This window comes from Phoenix dactylifera, chromosome 6, assembly GCF_051530095.1.
Source record: "Phoenix dactylifera cultivar Ajwa chromosome 6, Ajwa_hap1_PhDact_Kaust_v1.1, whole genome shotgun sequence".
Classification (NCBI taxonomy): Eukaryota; Viridiplantae; Streptophyta; class Magnoliopsida; order Arecales; family Arecaceae; genus Phoenix; species Phoenix dactylifera.
This window is the reverse complement of record NC_143195.1, coordinates 2,909,625-2,921,153: the sequence shown is the minus strand read 5'-3', so window position 1 is coordinate 2,921,153 and position 11,529 is coordinate 2,909,625. Positions and strand designations below refer to the sequence as shown.

The 11,529-nt window shown below is 39.0% G+C and overlaps 1 protein-coding gene across 1 annotated transcript; it reads right to left on the bottom strand.

Annotated features, from left to right (window-relative positions):
* Positions 1-29: 29 nt before the first annotated feature.
* On the bottom strand, positions 30-9,346 carry LOC103703817 (Tudor/PWWP/MBT superfamily protein). Its single transcript, XM_008786821.6, has 3 exons — positions 8,606-9,346; positions 3,624-4,642; positions 30-1,919 (listed from the first exon to the last, which is right to left on the bottom strand). Exons 1-3 carry the CDS (start codon positions 8,800-8,802, stop codon positions 667-669), a joined length of 2,469 nt encoding a protein of 822 aa, XP_008785043.4. The 5' UTR covers positions 8,803-9,346; the 3' UTR covers positions 30-666.
* Between the last annotated feature and the right edge of the window lie 2,183 nt (positions 9,347-11,529).

The window sequence follows — 11,529 nt, the reverse complement described above, 5'->3', positions numbered from 1 at the left end:
TTTCAATTTTTTTTATTAAAAAAAGGAAAGAGAGTTAATGTGATCATCTTATTATCATATAACAAACAAACAAACAGAACAAAGTTTATGTACACGAGGACGAACCTGAAGCAGAAGTACAAGATTTTCCAACAGTCCCTCTTATGCAGAAAAGAAGATTCTTCGACAGGGTAACAAATGCAAATAGCTAACATTCGGCCCATTTCTTCAATGATGACCCCAGTACACACTTGAAGCAGCTAGACAATGGCAATAAGTTAAACTGGTATCTATCAGGTATATATGTATATCAAAAGGCAGAACCAGCTAATATGCTAAATGTGCAGTTAGCACTTTACAGAGATTCAAGTCAGCCAACCCAAAGGTCGAAATACCAGATCAGCAACACATGCTGTACTTTGGAGCACCCTGCCATGATAGACCAACTACACAAGTCGCCATCTCCATCAGAATAGAAACATATGATTGCCATGATACATTGTACACCAGCCTATCAGGTTCAGTTGCAAGGCATTGGTGAAACAGAATCACCGGATTAAGCTTTGGAGAGACTTGCATCACCTACCTAATGATAAATGTTTTTACTGAAAATTTGATATGTAAACTTTTAATTGTACATGAGGCTTTGCAAGCAAAGGGTGGCCAAAATTGCCATCTACAACTAGACTAATCCTTCACAGCTGGACTGGCCACCCATACACGATCAGCCAAAGATGACCTCCCTACTGCTTCACGAATTCTACTAAAGGCCACCTTCACAGGGACACATGTGACCAGAGGCACTGTCCCCTCTGGTTTAATCAAATCACCCAAAATACTAATACCCGGAACAGGTTTTGCACCCCTGTTCTCACCACTGAACTTCGATTCAGTTCCAATAGAAGATAGAGTTCTAGTTTTCTGACTAGATGGAGGTGCTCTTCTAGAACTCTTCTTCTGGGACTTCCCTAATGCCGGCTGGCGGGCCTGAGAGATACTCTTCTTCACCAACTTGGCCTGTTGATTGAAATGACCAGAATATTTCTTAAGTGGAGGTTTGCTTTCTCTGTCTCTATATTGAAGACCACCAGCATCTTCACCATCCAAGGCTGATGGGTTAGAACGAGGAACTCGTTGCATGGCAGTTCTTCTTGCAGTCCTCCAGACAGGTGGGCATGCTGTATTTTCATCCAGACCAAAAACATTTCTAGAAACAAGTGGATCAGTGGAACCATCTTTGAGTATTTCAATTTGAACAGGGTGTCCTATAATTGCTTTGCCATTCAATCTGCTCATCAGAGAAACCAGAGGAACATGCTCACCTTGATAACTTGCTTGAACCTTCAAATCCACATCAAACAGCATAGGCCTCGTCCTGTCACTGAGACGAGCACCATAAACTGTCTCATAACACTCGTCAGAATCTTCCTGGTATGCCCTACGAGCCACATGATATGGGCCTCCAGATTTCCAGACTGATGGGGAAATCATATGAGAATCATTGTCAGAATCTTTGAAGCTAATGTGACTTCTCCCACGATCTCTGGCTGCTTTCAGAACAGAGGAATATCTTCGATTACCATACCCAGTCAATTCTGCACCACCCACATCCTTACCAATCAAATCAACTTCATCACGAGCATAGTTAAACTCCCTTTTATGGTAGAAGTCGCGTACTGAAGTCCTCTGGCTAGAAGCTTCCCTTCCCTTGTTTTCATATGTTGTCCCTCTTACAGAACCACTGCGCTTTGCTATATTACGAATGTTGCGTTTCCTTTTCATATGCCATTTGGAGACTCCTATCTCAGCAGAAACATCTGCAGTGTGCTCCTGAGGATGTAAACTAGAAAGGGCCACCTCATTATCGTCCACATTTGTGAATTTTTCAGAAACTTGATATGCAGAGGGCTCACAGCCTTTCGCTCCTGACACTGTAGTATCTGCAAACAAAACCAATATAAAACATGTAACTCACATGATAAAAACAGTTTCAAGATCAAATAGCGTAGGGGGAACTCAAGAGGCATATAATGGAATTTTCAGACCATCAACAATGTAACAAGAGTCGGTGTCTGCTGAAGACAATTAAATGCAGAAAGGAAATTATTTACAATAATAAGATACAATACAGAATTGAAATTAATGCACCACAAAGGCTCTGCGAAACTCCAGTATTACAGATTGCAAAACTAAAGGGATTAATAGATCGTAAAATATAATTTTGATTTCAGCAGCTTTAGTAATTCTTGCACTACGTTAAGCAGTTTTTCCCGGAAAATACTTCTAAAAATTCAGAAAAAAACAACCAATGTTACATGAGAATATCAAAAGAATGAAATCCAGAGTATATATAACCATCTTATATTGTTTCAAAGGCCTCTCCCCCCACCCTCTCCCTCTCACACCACGACAGCCACCTGGACCTCTAGAGTGATATTCCATAGGTTGACTGAAACCCATATGCACATCTCATCTTCTATATGGTTCCCACCTAAACGTATGTCATTAAAAAAGGAACTTTTAGAAAAATAAAAAGTTGATGGGCTAGTGAAGCATTTGGTTCATCTCCTAAGCTAAGTGATTTAAAGTTTTTAAACCCTCCATTTTAGTTGTCCTTATTTCCTTTTCAAAAAGCACACAAGCAGGCAAGATACAAGCAAGGGTTGTCCGCTATTTAACATTTAAAAATTTTATAAGTTGCATGCATAAATGTGATTGAGTTGCTAAAGTATCATTACTTGTAAGGCTGATAAAGCTGTTTTTTTTAAAAAAAAAACATCCTCTGTTTGCAATGCCTGAAAAAACTATGTTCCAAAACCATAACTATACTCCAAGAATACACAACAGACAAAATAGTCTCAACAATTTCACAGAGAATTTTTTCCCTGTCATCCCAGAGACTTCTTGCAACACAATTCAAAAGTTACTAAAACCAAATTTGAAGCTCTGTGATTATCAAACTTTACAATGTTTGGACTTCTTGAGTAAGCTAATGGAAGGAATCAAAACAAACGAGCATGTTTTTCTTTCACAACAAGACAATGACAAACTATTTTCAATTCCAATTGCCCAACTAAGTCAACTGAAGCTAAAAGATGAGTCAAAACGCCATTTTTAAAAAAAATAATTTTCTCAACAATCAGCTATATTTCTTGCTTAATCATGTTAATGTATCCTTCCTGATCATATATATCAACTCTCATAGAATTACATGAGCAACAAACAAAACCATCCTGAAGGTGCATCTGCCATCAAATTGTGCATGTTTTGTTTCTTAATTAATGTAGGGGCGCTAAATCAATCCTGCCTAATCATTTTATTTCAATCAATTCTTACAGCAGTAAATGAGCAACATGAAGAGCCATCTTAAGACTGCACGTTGCACCAAATTCTACATGTTTGGCTTTCCAACTGAGGGGGGCACACTACGATTAGTACGATAGCAGAAGCTTTTTTTTTCCTACAGCAAACATTAAGATTGTTATGTTACAGGCTTAAATACCACAAAAATCCAGCCACAACAGAGAATGGGAAACAAAAACTATCAGAAAAGCAAGGTGCTACTACTTTAAAAATAAGATGTTAACTTGCTATGATGAAAAAAAATCTGTTAACATAATGAAAAGCAAAAATCATGCCAGTACCTTCTAACAGATCAGCCTCCTCTTCAACATCAGTTTCAAGGTATGCCTTTCCAGAAAAATCAGAGTCGTCTACTTCCATCAGCTCAGAAGATGTATATTCATCTGTTGAAGTAGCAGGGTGCTCAAGGCAGTTGTCCCTTCCAAACAGTGTTGCTGGTGTTTGTTCAGAAGGATATCCACCATGATCAAGAGAGTCATTTGAATCAGCAGGTAGATAGATGCATCTGCTCCTTCTTGCCCGACATATACTAGCCATATGGTCCTTTTCTCCGTGCAATAAAACAACACCACTATCATGATCAGGCTGAAAAGAATGAGGAGCGGTTAATTTTGGACTACTCTGCAAAACCTGATTAAGTGGTCGACGCCTATCACGTTTTTTAACAAGCGACTCCTCAACCATACCCCCCTGTGATCTTTTCTTTTTATTGGGGAAGGAATTTTTGCTGCTACCACCATGACTGGCAACTCCCACTGTATGCCCAGCATTAGAAATATCCATGTGATTGTCAACAGACTGAGACAGCTTTCTCTTTGATGGAGCTATTCGAAGGCCAAAATCCTGCAAACCTCTCATCCTAGGAACATTTTCAGGAATATCCTCTTCAAACACAAATTGGTTACTATTTTTTCCCTTGTCTAAATACATGGGATTTCCAATATTATCTTCTTCATGGGACAAACCTGCTCTTCTTGAAAGCATCTGAGGCTTGTGGCTTGTATATTTACCATGTACTCGAGGCTCATCATTTCTCATGCACAATTCTGAAGATAAGTTCTCAAATTCTTTTTTCATAATAGCTGAAGGTTTATTCGCCATACTGTTCGAGGCAACCCCTGACTTCTGCTGCTTCTTCTCAAGCTCTAGAGCATGAAGGATAGCATCTTCTCGGCGTGCATATTTCTCCCTTTTCTTGATAGGAATGCCCTGTGCAGCTTCGGCCCTCTCAATACAAGCATCAAACTCACCACATCGAAATGCCTTGACACGTTTGGATTTCTCTAAGTTGTACCAGTCCCTGCAAAAAGGATGGCAGCATGAAGAATAATTCAGATGTTGAATATATTTCTCATAGAGGTTTCTGCTTAAAGAAATTGTTTCCGACATTTAAATAAAAAAATATGGCAATATTTGGATACTCATTGGTCAACAATGCTGCCGCATAGATAAAAACTTCATGATATAAACAGAAATTGATAACAAAGAAATGAGCTGCCAAGAATCACATGGCTCTAAGAAGCAGAAGCTACATCCACAAATGCACGCAGGAATGAGAAGACAATAAAATTCAGTGATATATGCTCAGATATTTGAAAACTACTACATTCAACCAAAATTCGTTTTCATCGCAAGAATGGAAGCTAAAAATGAGAATGATGGCACTTAAATATCTTAGCTGCGTCACATATAAATATTATCATCTTGATGTCAATTCCATTATAAATAAAAAAGGCAGTTCAAATTTCTTTTTTCTTTTGAAATAGATTCAGCTGTTGCTTGAAATGATATTCTCGAGCTGAATTACACAAGTCAAAATAAGGAAGTAGACAAAAGCAGATGAAAGAAGAAAGCTTAAGCAAAGGAGACCAGAAAGAGATTTAAACCAATGTCAGAAAGACCCTAGGTGGTAATTGAAATGTCTTCAACATATGCATAATGTAGCAATTGTTCATATGGTGAATGCAATCCTAACAAGCTGAATGTTGTAGAGCTGGAACCAGTTAATACCTAACTGCTGAAAATCATAATAACATTACGGGATGAAGCAAGCTTGAATATTACTCCGGCTTAATTTGTGTACAATTACTTCCAAATGAACCTAGATTGTTGAATATTTCCCTGGTCATGCAAAGCCATATCTAACTAAAAACAGAAAGTCATAATTTACCTGGAGCCCCTAGTAATGCATAGAAAAACTTCACCACCAGCTATTCCCTGAAATCTTTACCTTAATTACTTAATAGCACAACTAGAGATATGCCAACTAGCACCCCTAAAAGATACAAAAATAGACTTAACAACCAGCTCCCCCCCCCCCCCCCCCCAAAAAAAAAAAAAAACACACACACACACTAAAGCTCCACCTAAAACACTTTGTTATCAGATATGTTAACCAGGCCTGCAAGCTATACCATTTTTAAACACCATTTAGTTCTTCCCAAAGAAATGCAATGGAAGATTCCTATCAGGCAATCATGTGCTCCAACATCATTCTACAATCACAATCAAGATGGTTGTGCCCACATGGTCAATCAGCAATACAGCTGTTAAATCAAAGACCCCTAAAAATTGAAATTACATAAACAAATCCATCAAAAGGGCATGAACCTGCCTAACACTACCAAACCATCTCCCCTACACCAATTAAAGATTTAACCAACCAAAAAGCATCCATAATGCAATCAGTCAATAAAGATGTCCTTATTGTTAACATCATGAGTTATCAAGATACCATTAGCTAACAGATAAGAAAGATAACAAACTATTAATGAAGGTACAGGTATTCAGAAATCCAGCCACAAAATAATCCAACTTATAGGTGCTCAGGTTAAGGCCAGTATCACCTTAGTCCGAAGAGCAAACTTTAAACACTGTGACAATGATGTTGGCATCATAAGATAAGGTAATTCCATCTATATATAACATGATCACAAATGTAGGGCAAGAATATAACCAAAGAAAACTCAACAAGCAAACAAAAATACAAAAAAATAAGCAGCATCTCAGGTAACTTTACAATTCGAATCTTGTAATGCACATGACATCTGAAAACACAAGGCTACCACAAAACTGACATGAGGTGCACTTAGATTGATTGCCTGCTATCAAATTACCCCATAATGTTTGTACAAAGTACTAGAGTGGCAGTATATGCTGTCTCAAAAAATATAATTGCCTAAAAATCATTAAGAACTCAAACCTCTTGTAAAATTGAATTTATTACCTTCATTGAATCAAATTCAGATCTTAGCAGTCTCATTCATAATCATTACAGGTCAACCCAAAATTTAAACTAACTAGTGTTAGTCTGTCCAAGAAAACATCAAATATATCTTGAAATTGAACAATGGCTATTATTAGCTCATCATGACCTGCCTGCCAAACTCGACATAATGTTCAGCCCCCTGACCCAACTCCTACCCTGCCCCCTCCCCACCCCCACCCACAAGAGTGAGTGAGAGAGAGAGAGAGGGAGCTACTTAACAATAGCAGTGGGGCTATCATAGAGAGCAGCAGCTACCCTGCAGTTGGGCCAACTATGAAGATTAGGAAACAAATGGGTATAGTTGATAATCTCATTAGTTCATCTATTAGCTTATATTCTTTTCATACCTTTAATGCTATTCTCATCTATTGTCCCATCCTTGAGTTATCATGATATCATATCATCTCCTAGTTCATTATAATATTCAGTTTAATTCTTTTAATGCTTTGGGTATTGTCCTACCTTCAGATTTATCACTAGTATATGACAACTTTTAGTGGGTATTATCTTCCAAATTTTAAGGGATCTCCTCATATTTCATTTTTTTTTTTGTATTTTTTAATGCACAGGACCACCTTGAACTTTGGGTGCCAATCTAACACCTAGGCACTAAACAATCCCCTACCCACCCATCTCCCACCTGCAGTCTTCTAAACAATGACAGGAACATACAAGTAATGTTAAATATTAAGCTAGGATTTCACAACAACCTTAATTTAGTAATTAATTTAATAAACTTAAAAAATATGTGGATGAAGGAGACCCAATAATCCCTTTTTTTCCTTGCCACTCTATTGGTTGAGATCCTGATATCCTCCTAATAAAAGTAATTTGCATGGTTTTGCTTTGAAAGATTTAACTATCAAGCTGAACAGAATGTACACAATTTCCATTTCAAGTTGAATTGAAAAGTCTGGTCGAGATCAATAATATTACATGTGACACAGATCAGAGGCAAAAATAGTTTCCAGGTCTAGATCTCATATAGCATTGTAGGCCACGCTGATCAAAAGCCAACAGACACCATAAGAAATATGATAACCAACTGTTATATGTGCTGTCATAATTGGTACTCATACCCTAGGACTTAAATATTCTACTGAGGTTTGCATTTCAAAAAATTTGTATGGCTTCTGCAATGTATATCCACCTATGGACTCAATTTAATAATAAAGAAAATAAATCTGGACAGCATATCAAATAGTACCTGGCTGATTTTAGTGGTGTCTCATTCCCTGCTAAAAGCTAGACTCTTTATAGTTCCATCTACCATGAAAACCATGCATGGAGTTTCAGGTAGATTTCCAATCTGAACCAAAGTTTCAGTTCCCATATTTTCATAACATGTTCTTATTCATTTAACTACAGTTAAACACTTATACCAAATTATGTCTGATCACTGCCATTGGGAAGAAATGATCGGACAATTCAATTCTGAAATTCACTCTATGTTAGCTTTCCCAACATACAATATCTGGATGCAGGACTTCAGCATGCAGCCATTTGCTGGTATCTATAAAGCTATCAAATAAGCACCAAACTAATCAAGAGGCTAGATTGTTCGGGCAGACTTGAGAATCACCTATTATTGAGTGTGATTAGAAGACCACGTTAGCAGTTATGTTTTTTATTTTTAAAAGTTTTAAAAATCAAATATAAGCTCTGCTTATTATACATGAAAGAAGGAACTCCCATTGTACCATAAAAGTGAAAAAATCGGAAACGAGATTAGTGCATGCCTGCATCAATTTAAAGAGCAATTGTGGATGCATGCCATAATATTCCCATTGTGTTATAGCAGAATAAGTGTTCTCCAGAACTTCAAGAGAAAAATCAAAATATACGGATGGAAAGGATTAAGTAAGTGTTAAATCAAACATACTGCGGATTAAAGATTATCGTAGTTTCAGATATTCAAATCCCAGCACGCATCGGAAAATCTCGGAAAATCCAAAAGAACTCAGAAAAACCCAAAAAAGGCAAAGAGAATCTCACACGCTTGCGTCCTCCCTTCCGAGGAGCTTGACCGGCGTCCCTGATCTCGGCGACATAAGATGAGACGCCGACAGCTCATCCGGGCCGAGTATCCTCCCCGGCCACCACGAGCCGTTCCTCCGCCGCACCCAGACGATGGTCCCCACCGAGCAGTCCACGCCGATCCCTCCTCCCTCTCCGCCGTCGGATATCCCCATCCCCTCCCTCCCAGAACCCACCCCACAAAAATCAAACAGAAAAGGAAAAAAGAACCGATTAAAACCCTACAAACCACCGATCCCGTGGCGGAGGGGATCCCGTCAGCCGCCGGAGAAGGCAAGCGCCGAAGCCCAATGCCGCCGGTGGATCGTCTCGCGAGGTGCCCGCGGATCCGGTCAGGAGGCCGCTGCCGTTCCGGCCTACGGTTTCCATTCACAAGAAAGAAGATCTCATCCTTCGCCGTCCTCCCCTCCTTCACTCTCCCTAGGGTTTCATCTACACCACCATCGCCGCTGCCGCTTCTCCCTCTCCTCCGCCGCCTGCTCCCCGACCTCGATCTCCTGCGTTGTCCTCCGCCGACGAATCGAAGACGATCTCCGCCTAAGATTCCGGTTTTTCTCCCATTTTTCTCGGTTTTTTCGTTTTTCTCGCAGGATTCCGGAAATAATAAAATAAATAATAAATAGACAAAGACGGTGACCAGAACCCCCCTCACTCTCTCTCCTCTCTTTCTCCGAGGGTTGTGGTAATAAAACACGAGCTCTCTCGAACCGGACGAGTCCGGTTTAAATACTTGGCCGGAAGGCGACGTATGGTGCTCTCTAGGAACAAGATAAGTTAAAACACATTCCACATCTAACCGTGCGATGAAGATCGGGTGGAGAGAAGTTGGGTAGTTCAGGTGGGGCCACGTGTAATAAGATTGGGAAGTCGATGCGTCCGAGGGAACGCCATATTGGGAAAGTTGGTTTCAGACGGTTGGATCGCAATCTGACGGGTAGCGGGGGGTCCGTTACGGGGGTCTGTCTGAATGTGGGTCGGCAGGGACGTCAAAGGACCGGAATCTGACGAGTTGTATTGGTCGGTTTACGCTCGGTCTGCTTTCAATCCGGTTGGTCTGAACCGGTTTTGAGTCTCCGACTCGGTTCGATCTATTTCCAGAGTTAGTAAGCGGACGCACGAGCTGGAGGAGAAGGGACGGCAAGACAAGAAGCATATAAAGATAAGAAAGAAGAGGAGAACGGTGGAGCGCATGGTTTTGAACCCATGGTTCAAAACGTGATCACTCGGACCGGGTCGACCGACTAACTAACCCGTAAACTATGTCATTTAAACCATAACAGAATTTGGCACATCTAATGCACGTGAAAAGTATGGTTATGACATATTAGTCTGGTTAGAATTTTTAATTAATATCTCTTATTTTTATGCCTAAAATAAGAATTCAATAAATGGAGCATATATCTAATATACCTCTACTATCTCTACTAATATATGCTCTCTACTATAAGAAAGAATATTATTATCTACTATTATAAACGGAGCATGTCTCCACCTAGGCACAGCTCCACTTTTACAAATATTTTCATGGGATAACTAAGGTTTGCTTTTTGGATTGACAACTAATTTATGTTTAATTTTTATTGACCGAAAATTTTATCCTCACCTTTTGATTTAGACTCATATTTTGTATTGAGTTCCTAACCTTATACACATTTGCATAAAAAACTATATAGAATAAATGTGACAATGTATAAGGGTAGGTCAATTATGAGCGAAACAAGGGTAATTATTTGCAAAATATTGGCCTAACTATGTAAAATGCAAACTATTTAAGGGCTAAATAAAATAGTGGTCAGACAAAGGAATGGATTTGAAGTTCACCTATTTCGAATCTTAACAGCAAATTCTAGTAATCCGCCAACATATTTCTGAATCATTATATTTCTCACAGACTACATGAAGTATAAATTAATGATCGATGGTCTTTTATGTGTATTATGCATGCTTGATTCTAGTTCTACCAGTATTTACTCTTATTGTAGTAACACATTGGTAGGGTTGAAAATAGGCTCGAGCCGGGCTTCGGGCTAGGTCCGAAAGAATTTAAACTAGATTTTGGCTTAAATATAGAGCCATTTTATTTTTTGGGCTAGCCTTAGGGACGTCATTGGCCTGCCTGGGCCAAGCCCGAGCCCGAGCTCAAGCCCAAACAAGGCCCGAAACAAAACTCAAATTTGTTTTTTTTATGTTGTTATTTGGAGAGAATAATGAAGAAGTAAAGATCAAATTAAAATAGATTTAGCTGAGAATAATGTATCATATATCATTTACTTATAATATAGGAGAGAGCTTAATTTTTAACTAGCTCATTTTCTTATGAAGCAATATTATGAAATATTAAACTTCAATTGAGTTTGGATCGGACCTATTTTTGGCTTAAATGGGCTCGAGCCTGGATTATCCAAAAAATTTTGAGCCTAAGCCTAGTTTGAATCCCGAAAAAATATTCAGGCTGGGTTCAGCTAGAGATATAGCCTGGCCCGGCCCAGCCCACTTCCAACCCTATACATGGGTGTGTAACTCTACCCTAAGCATTGTTAGAAGTATGTCCTAGAAGCCAATATCGCCGACGCATATTTGTAATTTGGGGCATAAATTTGTAATTTGACTCTTATTGATTAATAAGATTGGGCAATTTGTTATTCATTCATGTTTGTATATATCCATGAATCGTCCAAGAAATTAATAAGATGATGACACATATTCTCAACGAGTTGAGAATTTGAGGCATGTGTCATTAGGGATTAATTTCTAAATGCTCCTGATCGATGGATCCATCACGAGGGACGGTAATCGATCTGCTGAGATTAGTACATAGATCACTTAGTCAGATGGATGAGTCTCGAGTCCACAATGTAGAGACACTGGAGTAATTATGTAAG

Bases quoted from the DNA above. Each gene is read 5' to 3' on its own strand.
- LOC103703817 (XM_008786821.6), bottom strand. From the start codon at position 8,802: ATGGGGATATCCGACGGCGGAGAGGGAGGAGGGATCGGCGTGGACTGC. The intron at 4,643-8,605 runs GTGAGATTCTCT...TCCTTTTTGCAG, and splicing joins GGAAGGGAGGACGCAAGCGT to GGACTGGTACAACTTAGAGA. The intron at 1,920-3,623 runs GTACTGGCATGA...TTTTGTTTGCAG, and splicing joins GGAGGCTGATCTGTTAGAAG to ATACTACAGTGTCAGGAGCG.